At 43.3% G+C, this 27,942-nt stretch overlaps 1 protein-coding gene across 1 annotated transcript; it reads right to left on the bottom strand.

Annotated features, from left to right (window-relative positions):
* Positions 1 to 498: 498 nt before the first annotated feature.
* Positions 499 to 27,942, bottom strand: LOC144486869 (NACHT, LRR and PYD domains-containing protein 3-like). Its single transcript, XM_078204892.1, has 8 exons — positions 27,844 to 27,942; positions 25,783 to 25,905; positions 18,316 to 18,378; positions 17,514 to 17,685; positions 17,359 to 17,424; positions 14,516 to 14,547; positions 8,468 to 8,650; positions 499 to 2,166 (listed from the first exon to the last, which is right to left on the bottom strand). Exons 1-8 carry the CDS (start codon positions 27,940 to 27,942, stop codon positions 499 to 501), a joined length of 2,406 nt encoding a protein of 801 aa, XP_078061018.1.

Raw genomic sequence — 27,942 nt, 5'->3', positions numbered from 1 at the left:
CCTGATCATAATTAAACACAAACTGTAAGCTGTACCGAACAAGAGAAACTAATTTCTGTATAGCATCGTACAGAATCAGATGGTTTCTGTTGGGAGAGGGAAAGATCCTTTTTCAGATTTTGGAGGGAGGCCGTTACAGTTCTGATTATTTTAAATTCATCCCAATAATGTTTTTCTGCATTCAAGGAACGTGGGCATCGCTGGTTTTGCCAACATTTATTGCCCACGCCTATTTGCCCACGAAAATCTGCCTTCTTGAAATGATGTAGTTTTATTAGAGAATCATCGATTTATTACAGGTTCAGAAGGAGGCCAATCGGCCCATCATATCTGCATGTGCTCTCAAATGAGCATTATTACTTTGTGCCATTCTCCCACACTTTGTGACCATTGGACATTGTTTCTCTCTTGACGTCCTCGAATGAACATGCCTCTGTTTTATTCGAACAAAGGAAATGGCTTCTCAACAATGAAAATATCCGCTATGAGACCAAACAGTTACCTCAACTCCTGATATTTGTGCAGAACGGGTCCCAGCCGCTGGAGCCCTTCACACTGAATGTAGCAATTCTGTAGATGGAGATGTTTTATTGTATCACAGAGTCCAATGACATGAGACAGGACCAAACAGTCAATCGGGGTCAGTCGCAATCCACGAAGTGAAAGTGTTTCCACCGATCCCACTGTGTTCCGAGCCAGTGCTTTACTCTGACACTCAAACAGATAGTGGAATGTGCTCAGGAGCTTCCTCTTCCCAGTTTCAGTCTCTGTGTCTCCAATCTGCCCTTCAACCTTCTCCTTCATCCAGCCAATCACTCGGCAGGTTGTTTGATGAAGAAATGGACCCAGAAACTCATCCAGGGGTCGAGTTGACTGTGGGGAGGAGAGACCAGCAACAAAACGGAGAAATATCTCAAATCGCCCATCTTCCTTGCTGTGGGCTTCACTGAGGAGTTTCCCGATCTCCCCAGGATCTGGAGTCAGGAATTGTGTGAGTGCAGCTACAAACTCTTGGATTGTGAGGTGTGGGAATGTATAAACAACACTCTGGGCAGATTCATCTTTCTCCAGAAGTTCCATCAGGAACCCAGACAGGAACTGGGAAGGTTGTAGATTGTACTCAATCAAATCTGCATTTTGAAACACAATCTTCTTCTTGGAGACTCCTGTGTAGGCCATCTCACCAAGCTTCAGTAACGCATCACGGGGGTTTTCAATCTCTCGGCCATGGTTTTTCAGAATGTTGTAAATATAGTAGGAATATAGTTGGGTGATGGTCTTGGGAACTTGTTGCTGTTTCCTGTTTCTTTGAGTAAAGAAGGGACCCAGTGACAGGCCGAGGATCCAACAGTAGGAAGGGTTGTAGCACATGGTGTACAGGATCTCGTTCTCCTCCACGTGTTTGAAAACAGCTGCTGCGACCGTCTGATCTTCAAAAAACTTGTTGAAATATTCCTTCCATTCATCACCAACAAATCCCAGGATTTCAGCCCAGACACTGATGTCAGCCTTTTCCAATAAATGTAATGCAGTGGGGCGGCTGGTCACTAGCACTGAACATCCTGGGAGCAGCTTGTGCTGTATTAAACTGTACACAATGTCAGACACTTCACACCAGCATTCAGGATCTGTGCACATGTACTGAGGTTCTGTATTTCTCCGACTGTCAGCAAAATCAATGCTGTCCTTGAATTCATCCAAACCATCGAATGTAAACAGCAATCCTTCTGGGTTCTTCCAGAGCTCTCCCAGAATATTCCCAAAGTAAGGATACTGATCCAATATCAAATTCCTCAGGTTTATTCTACTGTTAATAGTGTTCAAATCCCGGAATTTAAAATTGAAAACAAATTGAAAGTGTGGGTATATTTTCCCAGTGGCCCAGTCATAAACAATCTTTTGTACCATTGTTGTTTTTCCAATTCCCGGCACTCCGCTCACTGCTGTTGAATTCCCAGATTTGAATTTTCTCTGGGAAAAGCTGCTCTGAAACAATTGATCAGTTCGGATTTTTTCCAGTTCTTTCCGGAGATGTTTCTCTCTCCATTCTTCATGGTCTCGGCCTCTTGCCAGCAGTTCATGTTCGACAAGTGTCCGATCTCGAACAGTAGAAATAACCGTTAGCTCAGCGTACCGATCAACCAGCTGGAAAATCTTAACCTTCTCCTTTATTAGGATGGTGTTCAATCTCAGTGTTTCAGTTTGTACCCGAAGTGTCTCCTTGTGTTTCTGTTGGAGATCTTCAATAAGAACGGAGAGAAAGTTAGTTCTATTGGCATTTTACAAACATCCCGAAAAAATGACCAATCCATTAAATATTGCAGGCATTACTTCAGTTCCAACATAGATTTTTGTACAATTAGTTTTTACAACTAATGGCCCATGGGCCAAATTCAGCCACTGAATTGTTTGTATTCAGCCTAATACATATGGCTGGACAGCTCAGCTCTGCAGAAGTCAAATCTGATCCAAACACCAGTCTCCCTTTCTGCCTCTGCAGATCTGCAGAGTTTTTCCGCAATTTTCTCTGTTCATGTCATTTGTCATGCAAAAGAATTAGCCCACAAATAAAGAAAATATGGGGAGAAAGGAGGCTGTGATTGGACAAGCAGCAAAGTGTTGAAAACTCCACTTTTCTATTTCAATTTGAACCTTACAGAGCTCGTATCACGACAGCGAATAGCAGGATTCAGGTCAGGGCAGAGAAAGGGCGAGAATCCTGAGGAACAATTACTGCACGTGAGTGGGGTGTTTGTGTGTGCATAGATATGTGTGAGTGAGTGCACAGAGAGAGAGAGATGGAGAAAGACAGAAGCAGAGTATGTGCGAGAGAGTGTGTGTGAGATTATGTGAGAGTAACAGAGAAGGAGAACAACTGACAGAGTGTGTGTGGGAGGGAACATGAGAGTGAAAAATTCCCTGAGACTGTGGGTGTTAAACAGAATGCGATAATAACAGAGGAAAGGTTGAGGGATCAAGGGTTTGAGAATGTGTTAGGGAGAATGACAGAGGAAGCGATGAAGAGGGAGATAGTGTGCGTGAGAAAAGGCGAGAGGATAATATTGTGAGACTGACTAGGTGAGAGTGAGAACGTCGATGTATGTAAGAGAAAGAGAGAAAATGTGAGAGCAAAACAGAGTTATCGATGTGTGTTTGAGAAACACACAGCGTGTATGGAAGAGAGTGCGTGTGAGAGGAAGAATGAGGGTGTTGTGGGTGGACATAAGAAATAGATTGTGAGAGGATGTGAGAAACATGTGAGATGAAGACCATGCGAGAGATTATGTGACAGAGAATCTGTGTGTGACTGAGCGACGATGAGTCTGAGAATGTGTGTATGAGTGCATGTGTGTGAGTCTCTGTGAGGGATAGAGTGTGAGAGTGTGTGCGCAAGTGAGTGACGATGAGTATGAGAATGTACATGTGAGAACATGTGTATAACTGTGTGATGGGACAGCGTGTGTGTGTGAGAGAGAGTTTATTGTGACAGAAATTGTGCAAGACAGTTTGTGTGAGAGGTTTTTGAGGTTTTTTGCAGAGGTTTTTTAAAATTATTTACTGGAACCGGATGTCACTGGCTAGGGTAGCATATATTGCCTGTCGCCTTTTTCCTTTGCGATTGTGGCGATGAGCTGACTTCTTGAAGTCAAGGAACCGAACAGCACGTCTTTCGGGCTATCGGATAAAAACGGAGCACCCGCAGGAAAACCATGCAGACGCAGGGAGAACGTGCAGACTCCACATAGACAGTAACCCAAACCAGGAAACGAACCCGTGTCCCTCGCCTGTAAGGCAGCATAGAGGGAGCAGCTGGAAAATGCAAGGTTAAAACAGAAGTTTAGTGAAGCAAAACTTGAAACTGACATGTGGCCTTCGAAGTTGAACAATATAATGATATGCAATTGTCACGGGTGAGTCACTTTCATACACACTGTGAGAAGGACGATAATGAGAAAGAGAGCTGTGATAGAGAGGGATGCAGCTAACAAGAATTTGGGGAGATAGTGCAGAAATATAGTAAATTCGAGGCAACTGTGAAGTGAAACACAGAACTCAATCAATAATTGTCTAACAACACAACGTGTCAGAAGGAGATAGAGACTGACATAGAGAGTGATAAATTGGCGTCTCTATTCTCAGCTCAAATGTATGATGTGCAGTTTTGAGAACCACGGGGAAGACGGAATCAGTGATAAATTGAATTATTGAATTTGCTACTGTCGCCTATGATGGGTTGTTTTGCACATTTGGGAACATAGAGCTGGATGAAGACAGCGACAGGGACGGAGATGTGGTGTGCATTTGGTGAAACCATCAGGTCCACTTGCACCCATGATCACGACCCTCACATAGACCGCAAAGAAACCCAAGGGGTTATTTGCACCAAAACAAATAAGTGAGCAAGTGATTGCGCGATGTTACAGAACTGGGAGGGGAAGGAACTATGTCCCTACACATCACCTGGAAATGTTGTAAACAAATTGGCAAGAGGCAAATGCAAGGGTAGGTTCATACCGATCCACTGCTGTGCTGTAAATTGGTGGGAGGCTCAGGTCACAGATAAAACAGATCACGCCTGTATGGATAAGCGAACTAACAATCTGGAAAAAGGCTTTGAATCACAGCATTCTGAATGCACATTTAAAACACAATATGCTTTGATAAGGAAACTTGTGTTTTAGTAAGTTTCTGTGTTGTGCGACAGGTCCGTGTGATTTTTCTTGCCAGCGAATCTGTGCTTCCTGTCTGTGGCTTTGAATTGTGCTGGTTAACCCTCTGTGATTTGGTTCCATTAGCTGGTTTCAAGTTTCTTGTTAAATGCATGCAGTTGTATGTTTAAATAGGTTGAGTCAGGAGAGGATAATTGTGATAAAATGATACAGGTGTTTTTAAAGCACCTGCTTTGTTTTGGCGGGAAAGTGGTGATGATGGGACCATAAATATAATTATTTACACTTTGGTTTAACTTCAAAGACTATCTATGGCTTAGAGAGATTGACTATAAAACCAGAAAGGCATTGTTTATAATTTCTTCAGAATTTCCCTTTAGCTTTGAGGATAATTGCAGTTTTTGTAGAAAGAAGAATGATGACTCCTGTCTGAACCTATTCCCTTATTTTATTTTAATACTCTATTTTCAGTTATAAATCGTTAACAATGAATGAAAGCAAAGTTTAATGCTGTGCAGAGGATATGTGAATGCGAGGCATCCATGCTCGATGAGTCTGTATGTCTAATAAAACACTTGTATGGATTTTTCTTTTGCTGTCTTGGTAGCTTTAACGTTTTGTTTCCCGTAATTACGATTGTGTAATAAAAGTTTCAATAAACAGTTTACAATCAAATGTGGGTCATGAGCAGAATGAAAAATGAAATTTAAAACCAGGCAAAACGTTAAAATTCCTTAATCCTGGGCACGGTTGCTGATAACTTATTTGTATTTTTTTTTAAAACGGGCAGTGATGATGTAACTACTTTTGAAAACTTTTGTTCTTTTTTCATTTCCAACGAGCGAAAACTTAACAATTCTCTGTTTAAATTTATTGCACATCTCATATACGGATTGCGATTTTTTATTTAGAGCAGATTTTAGCTTTCAGTTTTTCCTCAAATAGACAGATATATCTGGACTGAATTAACTAATTTGGCTCCAAGCCAAATGTATATTTTGTGTTTTCTTCAAATATATAGCTCATGAAGCACAAGACAATAAGGAAGCCGACCAGCTTCAAGACTTCAAGATTGTTGATCACAATATAATGATAATTGGGGATGTAAAGGCTTTGTCTTTTTGTAGAAAAGGTGAACACATTTACACTAATTTGTTACCCTTTGAATTAAAGTATTTGTGATTAAATTCACTTAACTTCCATTTCAACTCAGGCACTGCTGCAACTGATAATTTAACCCTTCTCTTAAAGCTGCCATACCTGGATATTTAACTGTTTAAATAAATTGATTGTATGAATATTAGCAACTCGCATTTAAGAAGTTCCATACCGTTTAAGAGGCTAATGAGCATTTTTTAAAATTGTTTTTAAGGAACAAAGAGTAATATGATTTAGTCTATATGTTTTTTTTTTGAGTTTCAAGACCTTTTAGTTGTTCGAAAAGTGATGAGTTAAACATATTCTCAGCTTATGGTCAATTTGAATCTTGGCCTCAATTTCTAAAGGTAATATGAAGATTTTTGTATGTTATGCATGCGGAGTAATGTTAATGCAAACTCAGCTAACGTATACAGAGGCATGAAAAATATGTTGCTGAATTTATACTTAATTAAATGCTAATATGTCAGAAATTAATGTCTGTAAAGTAATTTTACAATAACACTTTAGGGCTGTTATGTGGAGAGGAATGAGGTGATCTGCAGATAGGAAGATAAAGTTAAATATTGGGAATGACAATGAAGTTGCAACAGATGATAAGATTTTTCCATCATTTAATTGTCTGCAGTTATGGAATGGAATTCAAAAGCTTAAAAGAAGAATAAAATACAGAGTTTGCGCCAATCACGCTATTCACGAACTAAAGGAAAAACAGTTAAGGACAGTAGAAGGGAAAGCTGGTGGGTACCACATTAGCAGAATTCTATCAAAGAGACAAGATAATTGCTTGCTCCTTCCCCAGATGCCAATGTGCCACCCCTATTCAAAAAGGAATGGAGGCAAAAAGCAGGTAGCTATCGGCCGAATAGCCGAACATCTATTGTGGAGAAAGATTGGAATCAATTATGATGGAAGCAATAGCAGCAGATTTGTAAAATTATAATCGAATTAAACAGCATCACCATGGCTTCATGAAAGGGAAATATGTCTGACTAATTTATTAGACATTTTCGAGGAATTCTCAACCAGAGTGGAGAGAGGGGAAGCAGTAGATGTGTTGTATTAGGACTTCCAGAAGGCGTTTTACAAGGTAAGTCAAAAAAGTTCGAGATATTAGATATGAGCCCATGATGTTTGAGGCAGTGTATTGGTATGGATCGAGGACTGGATAATAGGCCGGAAACCGCGAGTGGCATAAAGGGTTCCTTTTCAGCTTGGTGACCTATAAACAGTGGGTTTACACAGGGATCAGTGCGGGACTGCAAATCGTTACAATATATAATAATGACTTGGATGAAGGAAATTAATGTTTTGTCGCCAAATTTACAGACAATACAAAAATAGGTGGAAAGGCAAGTTGCAAGATGGATTAAAATAACCTATAAATATTTTATTGTAAGCTAAGTAAGAGGGCAAAAAGTTGGCAAATGGAGCATAATTTGAGAAAATGTGAAGTCAGAACATAGAACAGTACAGCACAGAACAGGCCCTTCGGCCCACGATGTTGTACCGAGCTTTAACTGAAATCAAGATCAAGCTATCCCACTCCCTATCATCCCGGTGTGCTCCATGTGCCTATCCAATAACCGCTTGAATCTTCCTAATGTGCCTGACTCCACTATCACTGCAGGCAGTCCATTTAACACCCCAACCACTCTCTGCGTAAAGAACCTACCTCTGATATCCTTCCTATATCTCCCACCATTAACACAATAGTTATGCCCCCTTGTAATAGCTCCATCCACCCGAGGAAATAGTCTTTGAACGTTCACTCTATCTATCCCCTTCATCATTTTATAAACCTCTATTAAGTCTCCCCTCAGCCTCCTCCGCTCCAGAGAGAACAGCCCGAGCTCTGTCAACCTTTCCTCATGAGACCTACCCTCCAAACCAGGCATCATCCTGGTAAATCTCCTCTGCACTCTTTCCAGCGCTTCCACATCCTTCTTATAGTGAGGTGACCAGAACTGCACACAATATTCCAAATGTGGTCTCACCAAGGTCCTGTACAGTTGCAGCATAACCCCACGGCTCTTAAACTCCAACCCCGTTAATAAAAGCTAACACACTATAGGCCTTCTTCACAGCTCCATCCATTTGAGTGGCAACCTTCAGAGATCTGTGGATATGGACCCCAAGATCTCTCTGTCCCTCCATAGTCGTCAGAACCCTACATTTGAACCTGTAATCCACATTTAAATTTGTCCTCCCAAAATGAATCACCTCACATTCATCAGGGTTGAACTCCATTTGCCATTTTTCAGCCCAGCTTTGCATCCTATCTATGTCTCTTTGCAGTCTACAACAGCCCTCCACCTCATCCAATACTCCACCAATCTTGGTGTCATCAGCAAATTTACTGATCCACCCTTCAGCCCCTTCCTCTCAGTCATTAATAAAAATCACAAAGAGCAGAGGACCAAGCACTGATCCCTGTGGCACTCCGCTAGCAACCTGCCTCCAGTCCGAAAATTTTCCATCCACCACCACCCTCTGTCTTCGATCAGATAGCCAGTTACCTATCCAATCGGCCAACTTTCCCTCTATCCCACACAAGTCGTTCATTTTGGAAGGGAGAACAAAAGAAAAGTGTATTATTTAAATGGAGAAAAACTGCAGTAAGTCACAAGACAAAGTACCTTGGTGGTACTTGAGCACGAAGCACAGACATCTGGCACATAGGTGCAGCAGGTAATCAGGAAATCTAATGGAATGTTGGCCGTTATTTCAATGGTGTTGGAGTACGAGGAGGGAAGTCGTGTTGCAAGTGCGGAGGTGTTGGTGAGACCACATCTGGAGTACTGTGAACATTTTTGGTCCCCCTATTTAAGGAATATATGATTTCATTCACGGCATTCCACAGAACTCATGGAGGAATTGTCTTATGAAGAAACGTTAAGCAGGCTGGGACTCTACTCATTGGAATTTAGAAGAATGAGAACTCATTTCATTGAGACAGACAGGATTCTTAAGGGGCTTGTCAGGCTAAATGCTGAGAGAAGGTTTCCAGTCATGGGAGACTCTAGGACAAGAATGCATAGACTTCGAATAAAGGGACGCCAATTAAAGACTCTTCTCCCACAGGGCTGTGAGTCTTTGGAACTCTTTTCCACAGAGAGCTGTGGCGGAAGAATTATTGCGTATTTTTAAGGCTGAGAAACATATTTTTGATCAGCAAGGGAATCAAGGGTTATGGCAAATGGCGGGGAAGTAGAAATGAGGAATGTCAGATCAGATGATTCTATTGAATGGCTGAGCAGGCCCAAGGAGCTGAACAACCGACGTCTGTTTTTCTTATGGTCTTATGTTCTCATGATCTTATGATCTTATGAGGGGCAGCACGATGGCACAGTAGTTAGCACTGCTGCCTCACAGCACTAGGGATCCGGGTTCGATTCCCGGCTTGGGTCACTGTGTGCGTGGAGTTTGCACATTCTCCCTGTGTCTGCGTGAGTTTCCTCTGGGTGCGCCGGTTTCCTTTCACAGTCCAAATATGCGGGTGAAGTGGCCTTGCTAAATTGCCAATTAGTGTCAGGGTGCGTAACTACTGTAAGTGCATGGGGATATGGGGATAGGACCTGGGTGGGATTGAGGTTGGTGCAGACTCGATGGGCCGAATGCCCTCCTTCTGCACTGTAGGATTCTATGATCTATGATGTATGATCTTGTATATCCCAGCGTAAAAGCCTTGTGTGGATTTAAAACAGACAAACATCTGAATTGTACAATGGAAACCCAAACCCTCGATATTGAGTGTCCAGGTTCCTTACAAGGGAAACGGGGAATATTGTATTACCAGCTAATTGAAAGAATAGGAATATGGCTGTGAGATTTTTTCCCATTGCTAACACCATCCTTTACTTTAAAACCCAGATCCCATCATGCTGAGGCCACCTAAAGCTGGTCGACATAGATAAACTGGAAGAAAACATTCATAATGTCACTGAAGAATCAAACAGTACTTTGGGCAATTACGATGATAAGTGTGAAACTAACATTGTAATTTTACATAAAGACTGGCAATGGATCAAGAAACAAATACAATTCACCAAACTATTGCCCAAATCATTCAACAAAGAGGGGAAACCAGGCAAGTGATTGCAGCAACAAACGGAACCAACTGGTGAGAGGAATTTTGGAATTGGGGTGCAAAAGTAGAAATACAACTATGGATAAGAATTACTTTGCATGTTGCAATTATTGTTGTAGTTTCGACGCTAAAGCAACAAATGCATACTTTGATCATTTGAATTCCGGAGAGATGAAATGGAAAATAAGTTAGAAACATAATTGTACATAAGAAAGCCCGAACTACAGATCGATATACTTCGAATGTAACATGACATGGATTTGAGTATCTGCTTAAACAGGGTGTGGACGGAGAAAGAACGGCTACAACAATGACTTCACAAGAATAATGGCAACAGTGACTGTAAAAAGGGTATTCTCGCTGGGAGAGAAGCATGCTGGGATTTTTATTCAACACGTCGATTAAAACCAGGTGCCTGTCGTGAAGAGACTGTGGTCTGGGAGCTGTGTTCTGAAATTCCTGTCTTGGCCCAGACAAGGGAAGTTGTTTACATTAACAGAAACACTGCGTCTCTGATTTATATAGCTGCTATGCATGGGACATATAAAATGAACTAAGCGTAAAGGTGTCTTTCAAAAGTGATTTCAGTGGATGTTCGAGCCATGTGATCGGTTTCTGGTGACACAATTGGCTGGATGACAGATAATCTTCCGGAGGCGAATGGAGAATTGTGGATAAAAAACCATGTGAGTCCTTTGTTTGGCAGCGATAACTCAAAGAGACCGACCATCGCAAGTAGACTTGTACCCTGAAGGATGCTTCAGAGAAGGGGAAAATAGATTCTACATCGAGGATATTCCTTGGCCAATGTTTTCCTCAACTGGGTAGTATCTATTTTCAGTTTAATAGTTAAAGTTGACGTTTACTTAAAGTTGATGTTTAGTTAAAGTTAAAGTGCAGTTTAAGAGTTAAAGTTCAGTTGAAAGTTCATGTTCAGTTAGTTAAAGTCGAGTGAAGATTTAATGAGTTGCAACTGTTTATGTTTAAATTGGTACGAGAAGTGTAAAATAAAGCAATAATTGAATTGCTGTCCTGGTTTGTCTCATTAAATGAAATGCTTGGAATGTGTTTATATTAAAGCTGCATGACAAGAGTGAGGTTTGATGAGGCGCAACTGTGCTCCAGTTCGCTAATGCTCAATTGATCAAAGAGGGACTAACAGCGAAATGTCTGCAGAGCATGATGGGAAAAAGGTCAACTTTGCGCAAACCAGAAAACTGCTGCAATTAAGGAACACGAGCAATAAACAGAGGCCGTCAGGATCTATAATTGGGTAATACCGGTAAGACAAGAGCATTTTACGGGACAAGTGGATCCTTATTACCTTAATGAGAGAGAGTGTGCGACAGAGAGCGAGTGAGCAGAATGCGTGGGTGTGAATTAGAAGTGGTGAGAAACGTAGTATGAAAAATGGTATGAGAGAATGAACATGAGAAAGTAAGTTTGAGAGAGAGAGATAACCTGTGAGAGAAGTGATGAAGGTGTGAGGGAAAGTGTGAGTGAGAGAGTTTGAAAGTGTGTGAATGTGTGTGAGATGGAGGATGTGATAGAGAGAGTGAGTGAATGAGTTAAGGAGTGAGAGTGTGAGAGAGAAAGTGATGGAGATTGTGAAGGAATCAACAGAAGAATGTCTGTGTGCCGGAGGGAGGGCGCGCGTGCCGGAGGGAGGGCGCGCGTGCTGGAGGGAGGGCGCATGCGCCGGAGGGAGGGCGCACGTGCCGGAGAGAGGGCGCGCATGCCGGAGGGAGGGCGCGCGTGCCGGAGGGAGGGCGAGCGTGCCGGAGGGAGGGCGAGCGTGCCAGAGGGAGGGCGCGTGTGCCGGAGGGAGGGCGCACGTGCTGGAGGGAGGGCGCACGTGCCGGAGGGAGGGCGAGCGTGCCGGAGGGAGGGCGCGCGTGCCGGAGGGAGGGCGCGCGTGCCGGAGGGAGGGCGCGTGTGCCAGCGGGGATGTGTGTGCCAGAGGGGATGTGTGTGTCAGAAGGGGATGTGTGTGCCAGAAGGGGATGTGTGTGCCAGAAGGGGATGTGTCTGCCAGAAGTGGATGTGTGTGCCAGAAGGGGATGTGTGTGCCAGAAGGGGATGTGTGTGCCAGAGGGGATGTGTGTGCCAGAAGTGGATGTGTGTGCCAGAAGGGGATGTGTGTGCCAGAAGGGGATGTGTGTGCCAGAGGGGATGTGTGTGCCAGAAGGGGATGTGCGCGCCAGGTAGAATGTGTGTGCCAGAAAGGATGAGTGTACCAGGGAGGGTGTGTTTGCCAGGCAGTGTGTGTGTGCAGAGAGGATGTGTGTGATAGAGAGGATGTGTGTGATAGAGAGGGTGTGTGTGATAGAGAGGGTGTGTGTGCCGAGGGGATGTGTGTGATAGAGAGGATGTGTGTGATAGAGAGGATGTGTGTGATAGAGAGGGTGTGTGTGATAGAGAGGGTGTGTGTGATAGAGAGGGTGTGTGTGATAGAGAGGGTGTGTGTGATAGAGAGGGTGCGTGTGATAGAGAGGGTGTGTGTGATAGAGAGGGTGTGTGTGATAGAGAGGGTGTGTGTGATAGAGAGGGTGTGTGTGCCGAGGGGATGTGTGTGATAGAGAGGATGTGTGTGATAGAGAGGATGTGTGTGATAGAGAGGGTGTGTGTGATAGAGAGGGTGTGTGTGCCGAGGGGATGTGTGTGATAGAGAGGATGTGTGTGATAGAGAGGATGTGTGTGATAGAGAGGGTGTGTGTGATAGAGAGGGTGTGTGTGATAGAGAGGGTGTGTGTGATAGAGAGGGTGTGTGTGATAGAGAGGTTGCGTGTGATAGAGAGGGTGTGTGTGATAGAGAGGGTGTGTGTGATAGAGAGGGTGTGTGTGATAGAGAGGGTGTGTGTGCCGAGGGGATGTGTGTGATAGAGAGGATGTGTGTGATAGAGAGGATGTGTGTGATAGAGAGGGTGTGGGTGATAGAGAGGGTGTGTGTGCCGAGGGGATGTGTGTGATAGAGAGGATGTGTGTGATAGAGAGGATGTGTGTGATAGAGAGGATGTGTGTGATAGAGAGGATGTGTGTGATAGAGAGGATGTGTGTGATAGAGAGGATGTGTGTGATAGAGAGGATGTGTGTGATAGAGAGGATGTGTGTGATAGAGAGGATGTGTGTGATAGAGAGGATGTGTGTGATAGAGAGGATGTGTGTGATAGAGAGGATGTGTGTGTCGAGGGGATGTGTGTGATAGAGAGGATGTGTGTGATAGAGAGGATGTGTGTGATAGAGAGGATGTGTGTGATAGAGAGGATGTGTGTGATAGAGAGGATGTGTGTGATAGAGAGGATGTGTGTGATAGAGAGGATGTGTGTGCCGAGGGGATGTGTGTGATAGAGAGGATGTGTGTGACAGAGAGGATGTGTGTGACAGAGAGGATGTGTGTGATAGAGAGGATGTGTGTGATAGATAGGATGTGTGTGATAGAGAGGATGTGTGTGATAGAGAGGATGTGTGTGATAGAGAGGATGTGTGTGATAGAGAGGATGTGTGTGCCAGGAGAGGATATGTGTGCCAGGAGAGGATGTGTGTGCCAGGAGAGGATGTGTGTGCCAGGAGAGGATGTGTGCAGGAGACGATTTGTGCGACAATGTCGATGTGAGATATAATGCAAGACATGAAGCATTTTTTTTGGGAGTGGAGTTTGGAAACTCGCAAATGACAAGCATCTGAGTGGATTCTGAGGAGAAATAGCAAACATGTTTTTTTTTTCTTTTTAAAAGTTGCAATCCTTTGAGCCAGAGTTTAATTCTGGGATCATCCCATCCCGTTATAACATCGACTGGAATTGTTACAGAAGTGGGGACCTGCCTGGAATTTCAAAACGTTGAGAAAGGGTAATTGGATTCTTAGTAAAAATTCAGTGGAAATTTTCACACGTGGAAGGCCAGTTACTGGATGCTGAACGGTAAAATTATTTTGGTGTTTATTGTACCACAGTTGGAATGCAAAATCCCGTTGGAAATTGCGAAGACGTTCCTGAAAATGGAAGGTGCAACACTGATGGGTTGACAGAAAGTAACTAAGACTTAGTTAACTGAATTGGCAGATAATTTAGAATGAGCGTGACTTGTAGGGGAAAGGAAAGGTGAAATTATTGAAAGTCTTGCGAATCATTTAAAATTGCAAGGGTTGCCTGACAGCCAAGTTCTTCAAAAAGTGGGGAAATTGGACACAAGAGGGAGCTGGAGAAATTAATCGCTGCCGACTGCGCATTGCCCTGTTCAAGGCGAACAAAAATCCATCGCCATCCAGTTATTAAATAACCTCCAAACAATTACGACTTATAGATATAGACACAAGAGCCAAACTATGAGACAGAAGAGAGAAGAATGCAAAGTGTTTAAGGAAGATTGAAACAAAGAAGTGAGAATTCGCCACCCCTCTCCGCATGGCAGCATCAGGGCTGCCTGACCACCACATCCGGTATTGAGAAGTCTGAGCTGAACCCCATGCTAATTGATCTGAGAAAAGTCAGGTATGGAAAGGTCTGGTCTAAGCACTTTCCTGAACTGAGAACATTCAGAAATTCCGTAAATGAGGTCCTTGAGAAAAACATTAATTCAATCTCAGAACTGGAACAAACTGTCAGCGGGTTTTCAAAGCAGTTACTGGAGTCTGAGAACAGAATTAGAAAGTTTGAGGATAACAGCATAAGCAACGACAAGCTTCTCTTTCATTTACTCTATCGAAATAGGCAGTTAGAGGACAGATGTGAGTCCCTCGAAAAATTCAGGAGACAGAATCCCCTGTGAATTTATGGGGTGCCAGAAATCTCAGAAGGCGGGGACATTATCCATTTGGTCAAAAGCTCTTTCAATGGGCTACAGAAACTGCCAGTCGATGTTCTACTACAACTAGAGCGGGTTCATAGATCGCTGCAACAAAAGCCGTTGAATACTAATACACCCGGAGATAATCGGTGGTAAAATCGCTCAGATTCCGGACACAAGAGTATATTCTCACCAAGGCTCGAGGTGAGAAAAATCTCCAATTGAAAGGAAGGCGATTCATGCTCGATAACGACGACTCACCACATCTGGAGTGGTAAACATGTGAATATACAGCTATTAAAAAGCAGTTTAGGGAGAAAAGCATAAGGTTTCAAAACATTACCCGGTGAGGCTGAGAGTCCACCTCAAGGATGCAAGCAAATCCTTTTCATCTGCATTGGAGGCTGCAGAGGGTTTGCAACATCTGGGCATCAGTGCGAGCCGATTGGAGGGTAAGCAGCTGGAGCGAACCTTGCACCACATGGCATGTTATTTGCTGATATTATTTTCCAAGTGGCAGAGATATATTTTTTATATGCACTTTGCTTTATTCATGATGTTCAGAAAGTTTTAGCCAGTTCACATAACGGGTGGGGATATGAACACTTTGATGGGCGGGATGGAGCAGTCTCAGCTGACCGTATCCATGGACACGGGTGCGCTTGTTGAGACGGGAGAGTTAACTCATGTGGCTTACCACCAATGGAGCTGTAGGCCTCAGAGTCGGAACATCTGCTCTGGAGAATTATAGTTATTATACTCAAGTAGACATTTGTTGGTTTAAGCACATTTGGTTTTCAGCACTTGGAAATGGATCAAATTTGCAGTTCAACTTTTTATGTATATAGTTTTTATCTCACAGTAATTGGCAGTACATTTTTCTTTCTTTTTCTCCTTCCCCCCTCTCTCAATGCTTTCTTCTCTGACATCAGGCTGCTTGCCGAGCTGGATACTCCGGTCAGATCAATTAAATGCAGATTATTATGGATGTGTTCAAGGTAATTAGCTAGAATGTAAAATGGTAATATAAACCTCTTAAGGGAAAAATGCTCTCTCAGCTGAAACATCAAAGCTGCAAAATTGCATTTTTAAAGGAAACACATTTGTCAGATAAAGAACATAGTAGTTGGGCAGATCTTGGACAAACCAGGTCTTCTTTTCCTCGCACCCATCAGGGGGAATAAGGGGTTTAACAATCTTATTTCACAGACTGTTGAAGTTTTGTGTCCACTCACAACATACGGACAATGAAGGCAAATTCGCATTGCATGATGGAACAGGAGAAGGCACGGAACTGTCATTCATGTGCCCCAAATGAGAATGACCCACAATTCATGAAAATAATCTTCAAACTTATCTCAGCTAAAAGTACAGAATTGTTCTTATTGGGTGAGATTCGAATTGTGTTCTGTCCGAAATGGGAGACTGGCTCTCAGCATCATCAAACCCGTGCTCCAATATAAGCAAATCACTGAGCAATCGTGTTACTGAAGCTGGGCTGCTGGACATATGGAAGCTTCTTCAGATGAGTTAACAGAGACTTTATATGTTACTCCAAAACTCACTGCTTTCACTCTCGCATTGACTATTTATTTACAATTGAGTCAGAGTCTCATAGAATCATTGACAGTGACATTCTCACTGTAACTCTCTCTGATCATAAGTCCATAGACTTGTGACCTGGGTCAAAAATCTACTGCAAAGAGATGGCATTTGAATGCATCTTTCTTAAACGATGATGAGAAAATAATTACAACGTTGTCTATAACTTAATACTGTCCTTGACCCTATGAAACAGCCTGAAGGAACATTTAAGGGGCCGCATCATACCATTTACTTGTTCCAAAAGGAAGAAGAATAAATTAAAGTGATCAAATGCAAAAAGATAATTCATAATTTAGAACAGCAACACAATAAGCAGCACTCATTAGCTTTGATGCTCACCCTCACAAAGGCTCGCCGAGCTCTCGATACTTGACTTTCAGAACAAGTTGAAGGGTGTTTATGAGTTGCAAAACAGAGACATTACGAGCATGTTAACAATGAGAGCCTTGATAGTGGGGAAGGAAGACACCAGGTCCATCGAGTCTGTACCGACTCTCCGACAGAACATCCCACCCAAGCACTTTCCCGCAACTCCACATACTTATCCCCACTAATCCCCCTAAATGGATTAGTTAACTGAGGATTTGAACTATTTAAAGAATAAACTTGAAAAAACAAACTTGGCAACGGTTCAGTGAAGTTCAGGCTTTCGAAGTATTTATGGACTATGGTGGAAAATACACAGAACAAGAAAATGAGGTTCTGGTAATTTAGAGTTGCTTAAGTGAAAAAATATAAAGCACAACAGACGAAAGATGATTGGGAAAAACAGGAATGCAATGTGAAGGTTGTGATGCGATCGGCCATGGACTTGTTCAATGGTGGAGCAGTTTAGAGGGACCGTGGGGTCAACATTTGCTCCTAATGTGTATGGTCGTATGAATTGCAAACTTGAACCTCTGCAGAACAGATGAGGATGGACGACAAATTCAAACAATATTTAACCCTGATTCCGAGACTTCGATTTTCTGATTTCCAAATTCTGACAACTAATTATTCAGACTCTTAGAAGTGAAATAATTACTTTGCAATCTTCATTGTCATCACTGACCTTTTAGGTTACTGGGTATTTCCGATAAACCTTGTGGGATGTTCATGTAAACAAATGCATCAGGACCTGATTAAAGGAATTACAATCATGAAATCAGCTATGTGCAATATCAGAAAAATCTGCAATGTTTAATTCACTGCGCGATTTTACTGTACCAAGTGTCGGTAATTCTCTCAGTATTTTCTCCAACTTTGGTAACCCACGGTGCATTTCCACAAAGGATTCCCACATCACCCTGAGAGCCCGAGGGCCTTTCTCTATCACCAGATTTAGGAGAAGTTTGGAACAGTCCGCGAGGTTCCCACTGTCTGCGATTTCATTTACTTTCTGTAAAGAAAAATAAGGAGCGTATTGGAAAACAGAGTGAAAGGTAAGCACTGGGAATGAGAAGGAAAGGATCTGTTCAGGGATTTCCCAGGTATTTTGAGGACAGGAGGCAGTCCCTGGACTGGGTCCTGAACCATTCTGAACACTGAATAAAGATCACATTTTGATTCCGTCCTTAATTTAAACGACATATCAATAAACCAAATTTTTAATTTTAAATAATTTTCAAAGAGAGTGAGAAATCCCAGAGAACCAGCAATAATTTCAATGGGATTAATTTCATCTGAACTTCCGTGCCCAACATGACATCAGATTACTGATAGACTATATGATCCACTGTTTTATTATGCTGTGGCAGTGTATCATGTAAATTGCAAACACCGCTGCCATGTGTGTCGACAGTGGAGGGTGTGAATGCTGATGTTGGTGAGATGGGGTGTCAATCAGGTGGCTGTTTTGTCCGGGATGCTGTCGAGCGTCTTGAAAGTTGTTAGAACTGCGCACATCCAGGCAAGTGGAGATGACTCCATCACACTCTGACTGTGCCTTTTAGACGATGAATAGGCCTTGGGGAGTGAGGAAGTGAGTCATTCTCCACAGAATCTCTAGAATCTGACCTGCTCTCGTCACCAGTATTTTGTGCCTGGTACAGTTCAGTTTCAGGTCAGCTCCGATCACTTTGACCATGTACATCTGGAACAGACAGCCTGATAAGCAGGAGGTCAAATAAGTTAAACCTTTTGTTGACTCACTCACCGCCTGCCGCAGACCCAGTCTAGCAGCTATCCCCTTTAGAACGTTGCGAGCTCATTCAATGGTGGCGCTACTGAGCATGACTTGTAGATGGATATGTAAGTCCCCACCCAGACTATATTTCCTGCCCTTGCCATCCTCAGTGCTTCCTCCAAACACTGTGTCACATGGAGGAGCACTTGTTCATCAGATAGTGGGCATGGTAGGATGAAACCAGCAGGCAATTTCATTGCCACGCTTCCAACCGGATTAAGGAGACTTCAGGGAGTTCAGACTCAATGTTGAGAATATCCAGGGCAATCCGCTCCCCACTGGATGTCAAGGTGCTATCACCTCTTGTGGGTCTTTCCTGTCAGCAGGACAGGTCATACCCAACAATGATGAAGCTGGAATTTGGGATATTGTCTGCAAGTATGATGTTAAGAGTTTCATTGTTTCAGGGTACTGGTTGACTAGTCAGTGGGATAGCTTTCGGAGCCTTAGCACTGGCCCCACATGATGAAATTTATAGGGTCGACAGGGTTGGAAATGTAATTGTAATTTCCGGATGAACCTTTCAGTTTCAATACTTTTAGAGTTTGCAGCCTTTTAATAAAGCTGAGTTGCCTGTTAGACTCTTCAATAGATAATCACACTGTTTTAGAGCTGGGGGTCACACGTAGTCCAGGCAAGGACAGCAGATCTCAGTCTACAAACGACATTATTGGTTGGTATGGGTTTTTACATCAATGGATAATGTTTTCATGGTCAGCATTACCGAAACTAGATTTCAATTCAAGATGTATTAGTTGATTTTCATTTCCAAAATATTCCATACTGGGATTTTGAAAGCATGTGCCCACAGTATTCGCCCGCATTATTAGTCAACAACGTTATCTACATTGGGGCAGGGGTGTGCTGGTAATTTGGCAACAAGTGCAGGTTAGAGACTGCGAATTCTGCAAGCGTTACCTGTGCATATGTAGAAACATGGAAACCAGGAGCAGAAGTAGAACATTTATCCTCCGATCATGCTCCGTCATTTATTGAGATCATAGCTGACCATCTATCTCAATGCCATATTCTCGCTTTCTTTCCGTATCTTTTAAAAATGCATTTCTTTCTTGAACATATTCAGTGACTTGGCTTCCAGAACCATCAATGGCAGATAATTCCACAGATCCACTACCCTTTAAGAGAAAAAAATTCTCCTCCTCTCCTAAAACGTCTCCCATATCCTGAGACTGTGCCCCCTTGTTCTCGATTCCCCAATCATGGAAACGTACCCCGTGCAGGTCGTCTGTCCAGTGCTGTTTGACTTTTATACATTTCAGTCAGATCTCAAAGAACAAAGAACAGTACAGCACAGGAAACAGGCCCTTCGGCCCTCCAAGCCTGTGCCGCTCCTCGGTCCAACTAGACCAATCGTTTGTATCCCTCCATTCCCAGGCTGCTCATGTGACTGTCCAGGTAAGTCTTAAACGATGTCAACGTGCCTGCCTCCACCACCCTACTTGGCAGCGCATTCCAGGCCCCCACCACCCTCTGTGTAAAAAACATCCCTCTAATATCTGAGTTATACTTCGCCCCTCTCACCTTGAGCCCGTGACCCCTCGTGAACGTCACTTCTGATCTGGGAAAAAGCTTCCCACCGTTCACCCTATCTATCCCCTTCATAATCTTGTCCACCTCTATTAGATCTCCCCTCATTCTCCATCTTTCCAGGGAGAACAACCCCAGTTTACCCAATCTCCCCTCATAGCTAAGACCCTCCATACCAGGCAACATCCTGGTAAACCTTCTCTGCAGTCTCTCTAACGCCTCCACGTCCTTCTGGTAGTGCGGCGACCAGAACTGGACGCAGTACTCCAAATATGGCCTAACCAGCGTTCGATACAGCTGCATCATCAGATTCCAGCTTTTATACTCTATACCCCGTCCTATAAAGGCCTTCTCCACCTGTGTTGCCACCTTCAAGGATTTGTGGACTTGCACACCTAGGTCCCTCTGTGTTTCTATACTCCTGATGACTCTGCCATTTATTGTATAACTCCTCCCTACATTATTTCTTCCAAAATGCATCACTTCGCATTTATCCGGATTAAACTCCATCTGCCACCTCCATCTACCATCTGCCCAATTTTCCAGCCTATCTATATCCTGCTGTATTGCCCGACAATGCTCTTCGCTATCCGCAAGTCCAGCCATCTTCGTGTCATCCGCAAACTTGCTGATTACACCAGTTACACCTTCTTCCAAATCATTTATATCTATCACAAACAGCAGAGGTCCCAGTACAGAGCCCTGCGGAACACCACTGGTCACAGACCTCCAGCCAGAAAAAGACCCTTCGACCACTACCCTCTGTCTCCTATGGCCAAGCCAGTTCTCCACCGATCTAGCCACTTCCCCTTGTATCCAATGAGCCTTAACCTTCTTAACCAACCTGCCATGTGGGACTTTGTCAAATGCCTTACTGAAATCCATACAGATGACATCCACGGCCCTTCCTTCATCAACCGTTTTTGTCACTTCCTCAAAAGACTCCACCAAATTTGTAAGGCCGACCTCCCTCTTACAAAACCATGCTGTCTGTCACTAATGAGATTGTTCCGTTCTAAATGCACATACATCCTGTCTCTAAGAATCCTCTCCAACAACTTCCCTACCACGGACGTCAAGTTCACCGGCCTATAATTTCCTGGGTTATCCCTGCTAGCCTTCTTAAACAACGGGACCACATTCGCTATCCTCCAATCCACAGGGACCTCACCCGTGTCCAAAGAGGCGACAAAGATTTCCGTCAGAGGCCCAGCAATTTCATCTCTCGTCTCCCTGAGCAGTCGAGGATAGATGCCATCAGGCCCTGGGGCTTTGTCAGTTTTAATGTTTCCTCTCATCCTTCTGAACTGTATTGAAACTGACAAACTTGAACAAATCCCTCCTCTTCGGACAGTGCGGCCAACTCTTGTGTCAGCCTCCGCGATATTTTCTCTATGGCAAATATATCCTTTCAAACCTGCACGCAATACGACAGCTGTGGTCTTGCCAAGGCGCTGTACAGCTGCAGGTGGACATGCCTAATTATGATCAGAAGTCCTTTTGCAATGATGGCAACTTTCCATTTGCCTTCCCAGTTGCTTTAGGCATCTGCCTGTGCACTTTCACTGATTGGTGTACAAGGACACCCAGGTCCCTCCGGCTGTTTATGCTCCCGATTATTTCAGCATTTGAATAATACTCTGTTTTTCCACACCACCGTGTATAATCTTACATTTAGTGGCATTCTACTGCATCTGCCACTCACTTATCTGCTCACCCACTCACCTTGTCCAAAACACTTTTGACAACTCCTTGTATCCCCCATTCCCTTAATCCCACCCAGTATTGTTGCATCAGTAAATTTGAAACTGTTGCATTTGGTTCACTCATCCTGATCATTTATATGTTTTGTGAAAAGCTGGGTGTGAAGCCCTGATACCGGTGGTACCGAACAAGTCACTGCTGCCATTTATTCTCACTCTCTTTTTCTTGTGTATAAATCAATTTGGATCCACGCTAACAAATTATCCCCTAACCCAGCTGCTTTAACTTGGCCAATGATTTGTTATGAGGAATCATATCAAAAGCCTTCTGAAAGCACAAATGTAAGTCTTCGACTGGTTCTCTCTTAACTATTCTACTAATTACATCCCCAGACAACTCCTGTCGATTTTTAAAGCATTATTTGCCTTTTATAAACCCATGCTGGCTTTTTTCGATACCGTTAATGTTTTCGAACAAGTTTTAAAAAACTTTCTGGCACCTTCCCCACTACTGATGTCCGGCTAATTGGTGTGTAATGCTCTTTTTTTTTCTCTTCCGACCTTTTTAAATAGTGGGGTTACATTTACAACCTTCAATTCTGTAGGAACTGCTTCAGGGGCTCATATCATTTTGGACAATGACCACCAGTGCATCCAATATTTTCAGAGCCTCTTCCTTTAATACTCAGATGTAGAGTATCAGGTGCTGGTGATTTGCCACTCTTTAAACCCATTAATATTCCCATCACATTTTTCTCACGAATATAGATTTAGTTCAATTCCGCCTGTTCATTTGGTTCCCGAACATATTTGGAAGTTGCTTTTTTCTTTTCTGTGCCCTCTTTTGTGATGACAGAATGAAAGTTTATGTTCAATTCAACTGTCATTTCTTTATTTTCCATTACAAATTTCTTTGCTTTTGATAAGAAGGGACCTCCATTGTCTTTAGTTTTCTTTTTTCTTCGCATGTTTACAGAGGCTTTTACTGTTAGTTTCTACTTGTCTGCAATTTTAATCTCAATCTAATTCCTCCGCTGGATCATTGTTTAATCTTCTTTTGCTGAATTCAAAACATTTCCCATCATCAATCTTGCTGCCTTGCTATGCCAATTTTATATGGCTCTACGTTGGTTTTAATATTATCCCTAATTTATTGAATAAGCCAAGTTTTTGCCACATTTCATCAGTTTTTTTGTGCCAGACAGGAAGTAAGCATTATTGTAATTCACGAAAACGTTGTTTAAATATAAACCATTTCCTATCCATCATCAACCACATAAGTCAGGTTCCGCCATCTATCCTTGATAATTCGCATCACATACACTCTTAATTTCATTTGTTTAGATTTAGAGCTCTTGTTTCAGATTCAAATATTTAACTTTCGAACTTAATGAAACGTTCTGTCATTTAATAGGTGCTCTTCTCCAAGGGAACTGCACAGGATTGTGAATTAATCCTTCATTACTCATGCACAGTATCTGATTGAGAATAGGCTGTTCGCTGGTTGGCTCCTCAATGGATTTGTCTAAAAAGAACACTACAGGAATGCCTTCTCTTCTATACCATTGCTAGTTTGGTTTGTCCAATCTATGTGTAAATTTAAGTCATCCATGATTTCAGTTGGACCCTTATTGCATGAATTCTGGATTTCGTGTTTAACATCTTAACTTCTATACCTCACATAGGCTGCAGCACTCCATGATGTCAGATCATCAACACCGTCAATTGGGAATCGATAAATAAATAAATAAATTCTGGCCTTGATGGTGAGACGCACATCCAGGGAAGAATAAATCAAAAAAAGAGAAGCTCAACTTGTTGATGTTGGGGATTGAGGAGAAAGGGATAAGGAACTTTACCTGGTCGCATACAGTTTTAACATTTCAATATTAAGTTGTCATGCAGTCAAAACAAGGATGTTACGAGAGTTGAGCAATTATTGTTAATGTGAGAATCTGTGAATGTTGGAATAATTCCACTCGGGCGGAGCTGAATACGGGATGTGTTGGTGCACGTTTTCAAGATGCTGAAAGCAAGTATTGAAATCAATATACAGCAACAATGGGGAGCAGTTGGGTTTTTCGTTCCCAAAGTTTCCATTTGTGTCCCTTTCCCAGTTTTTGTTTGACACATTTCCATCATTCCAACTCCGTCGTGTAAACCAGGTCTTAAAGGACCCTTTGCGAGATCAGAGCTTTAAAAAACCATGAAACAGTCAACGAAAGGCAATAATGACCCGAAGAGTGTTAGGGAACATAGGTCAGAGAGTTGCGGATGCCAGACAATAAATTATTACTAATATTGCCAAAGGGCACAGCCAAGGTGAAATTTTAGGAATAGGCAAAATGCGTGCTGCCCAGTGAAGAAACCATGGCCAATACCTGACCGTACCATGCTGCTTTTCCTTCTTCCAGAGTCAGGGATATACAACGGAATCACATCACCACAACAAAGGCTGCCCTCATAATTGCAGAATTACTGGTAAATGGCTAACCCCAAAGAAACGGGAACAGGCCCTTCAGCCCATCAAGCCTGCACCAATGATGCTGCATGACTTAACTAAAACCCCCTACCCTTCCAGGGACTATATCCCTCCATTCCCATCCTATTCATGTATTTGTCAAGATGCTTAAAGTCACTATCGTATCTGCTTCCACTACGTCCCCCAGCAGCGAGTTCCAGGCACCCACCACCCTCTGTGTAAAAAATCTGCCTCGCACATCTCCTTTAAACCTTACCCCTCGCACCTTAAACCTGTGCCCCCTCGTAATTGACTCTTCCACCCTGGGGGAAAAAACTTCTGACTATCCACTCTGTCCATGCCCCTCATAATCTTGTCAACTTCTATCAGGTCTCCCCTCAACCTCTGTCGTTCCAGCGAGAACAAACCAAGTTTCTCCAACCTCTCCTCATAGCTAATGCCCTCCATACCAGGCAACATCCTGGTAAATCTTTTCTGTAACCTCTCCAAAGCCTCCACATCCTTCTGGTAGTGTGGCGACCAGAATTGAACACTATATTCCAAGTACAGCCTAACTCAGGTTCGATAAAGCTGCAACATGGCTTGCCAATTTTTAAACTCAGTGCTCCGGCCGATGAAGGCAAGCATGCCGTATGCCTTCTTGACTACCTTCTCCACCTGCATTGCCACTTTCAGTGACCTGTGTACCTGTACACTCAGATCCCTTTGTCTATCAATACTCTTAAGGGTTCTGCCATTTACTGTATATTTTCTTTCTGTATTAGACCTCCAAAATGCATTACCTCACATTTGTCCCGATTTAAACTCTGCCACCTCTCCACCCAAGTCTCCAACCGATCTATATCCTGCTGTATCCTCTGATGGTCCTCATCGCTATCTGCAAATCCACCAACCTTTGTATCGTCCGCAAACATACTAATCAAATCAGTTACATTTTCCTCCAAATCATTGTAATATATATTATATATATATTAATATAATATATATAACAGCAATGGTCCCAGCACTGATCCTTGAGGAACGCCACTTGTCACAGCCCTCCATTCAGAAACGCACCCTTCTACTGCTACTCTCTGAGCCAGTTTTGTATCCACCTTACCAGCTCACCTCTGATCCCATGCGACTTCACCTTCTGCACCAGTCTGCCATGCGGGACCTTGTCAAAGGCCTTACTGAAGTCCATGTAGACAACATCCACTGCCCTACCCTCACCAATCATCTTCGTCACTTCCTCGAAAAACTTGATCAAGTTAGTGAGACACGACCTCCGCTTCATAAAACCATGTTGCCTCTCTCTAATTTCCAAGTGGGAATAAATCCTGTCTCGAAGAATCCTCTCCAATAATTTCCCTACACTGATGGACATCATAATGGATACCCATAATGGGCATTTGGTACATCCTTAGCTGGTCTCTGTTCTAGGAGAACAGACACACAAACACCTCCAACCTGACATCCAACTCCTAAGTTTGGAAGACACAAAGGCCAGGCTAGCCACCTGCACACGGGAATCTTTACAAGGAAAAATCACCACCGTGGTCTCAGTGACTTCAAGGCAGCAAACAACTCGCCTCACACAAAAGGATCAAGTTTCATGGGACGAGATTGGCTCCCGAAGACTTGGCTCCAGAAGACCCGGCTGATGCGGTTGGAGATCTTTCGGGAAGGCGTTGGGTGACTGTACAAAGTCCAGTCGATGCCCTGGAAGTTTCCAAGAAAGTCTTGAAAAACATAAAAGGGGCCAAGGTCAAGATCTACATCGACCCCGATGCTAAACCTAGGGCAAGACCAGTTCCTTACTCCATGCTGGAGAAGTTAGAAACTGAACGAGGGCAATTTGCACAGGCCTTATTTGGCTGTTTTTTAAGTCCAGCAAATCAGTTTGTCATCGGGATTATAAACAGTCAGCTGGTTTTTCAAACTCGATAGGCACTCCTGTTCAGAATCAAAGATCTCTCTGCTAACTCAACAGGTGGCCAGATGTTCACCAATTTGGACATGTGCCACGTCTATCTTCGGCTTGTATTGGATGAGTCCTCCTAGAAATGTGTGATAAATGCGAACAAGGGACAATAGAAGTAAACTCGCTTGCCCTTCGATTACATCAGCGTGCCATTTTCCAGTGAGTCATGGAGAACATTCTTCAAGGGCAACCCAAGTAGCTTCGTAACAGGGACACCTAACATACTTTAAAAAAGGTCTTGCAGAGTTTTTCAAAAACAGGTGTGTGCTTGATGAGGGAGAAATGCATCTTCCAAGCAGCTGAAGTAACCTACTTAGGCGACCAGATAGATGGCAACGGGGTAGACCCAGTGGAGGATAAGCTAAAAACAATCAAGGAGGCATCAACTCCAAAGAACTCCACAGGGGTTGAAATATTTTCTGGGATTGGTTACTTATTATGGAAAAATTATCCTGAATTTGCCTTCCATGCTTGCACGCCTTACTATGAAAATACAGAGATGGTCCTGGGAAGCTCCACAGGCAGAGGCTTTCGCCAAAATCAAATGTTAGCTATTGTAATCTAACTTATTGGCCCATTTTGATGCCGACAAATAACTTGTGCTGACACACAACGTTTCCCTGTACAGGCCTGGGCCGGTGCTTTTACAGCACTCGAAAGTTGGGACGGAGAAGCCCACCGTGCGTGCATCCAGGACCTTTCTGGATGTAGAGTGAAGGTATTCTCAGATTGAGGAAGAAGGGTTGGTGGTGTATTTGGTGTGGAAAAATTCCATCAGTATGTCTACGGTCGACGTTTCACAATCATTACCAACCACAAATTCTTATTGGGACGTTTCAACCAGGACAGGGCATCCCGTTATTGTCTCCATCCAGATAGAGTTGGGCCTTTTTACTGGCCGCCTACAAATATCGCGCAGAGCACCAGTCTGGAATCCAGATTGCCAATACACTGAGTCGCCTCACATTGCCCACAAGCCTATCTCCTTTACCAGCATTGCATCAGGTCGTGATGACACTAAATCATTTGGAGAGTTTGTCAGTCTCCGCAAGGCAGATTAGAGCCTGGACATAGAAAGATCAATCTACAGCATTTGATCCTACATGGAGGATTCCAATGATGACCCTGCGAAGAAATGCAACCTCACCTAGCTGAGAAAGACTAGCAGTGTTGAGGATGGGATCATTGAGGGTCTCGAGAGTCGTTCCGCCCCCAGGATGACATCCAATATTAGTGGAAGTACATAATGGCCACCTTGGAGTATCAGAGCTGAAAATGCTGGCCAGGAGTTACGTCTGCTGGCCCGGCCTCGACTCAGTCACTACGGACTTGGATAAGCAGTGTGACTTGTGCTAAGAAAATCAAAAGCTTCCTCCCTCAGTCTCTCCGCACCCATAGGAATAATGTGGCAGGCCATGGGTACAAGTACATGTGGACTTTGCAGGGCTCTTTATGGGTTCCATGTTTTTAATCATGGCACATACACACTTCGAATGGTTGAAGATGCAATGCATGAGTTCCACGACTTATCCCAGGCTGCGATCAATAAATTGCGATAAAGCTGTTGTACGCATGGGACAGCAGAAGCCCTGGTTTCCAATAGTGTTATGGCCATTACCTGCAGTGATTTTTCAGAATGTTGGCTCTGTGTCCAAATCACCCGACCCAGCACCTACCAGCCCGTCGTCAAACAGATTGGCGGCACAGGCGGTGCAAACCTTCAGAAATGGCATGAGCAAAACAACTGATGGCAACCATGGAGAGCAAACTGGCAT

The sequence above is a fragment of the Mustelus asterias genome, unplaced genomic scaffold (assembly GCF_964213995.1).
Source record: "Mustelus asterias unplaced genomic scaffold, sMusAst1.hap1.1 HAP1_SCAFFOLD_496, whole genome shotgun sequence".
Lineage (NCBI taxonomy): Eukaryota > Metazoa > Chordata > Chondrichthyes > Carcharhiniformes > Triakidae > Mustelus > Mustelus asterias.
Note: the sequence above shows the minus strand (reverse complement) of the source record. Positions and strands in the feature narration are given on the sequence as shown.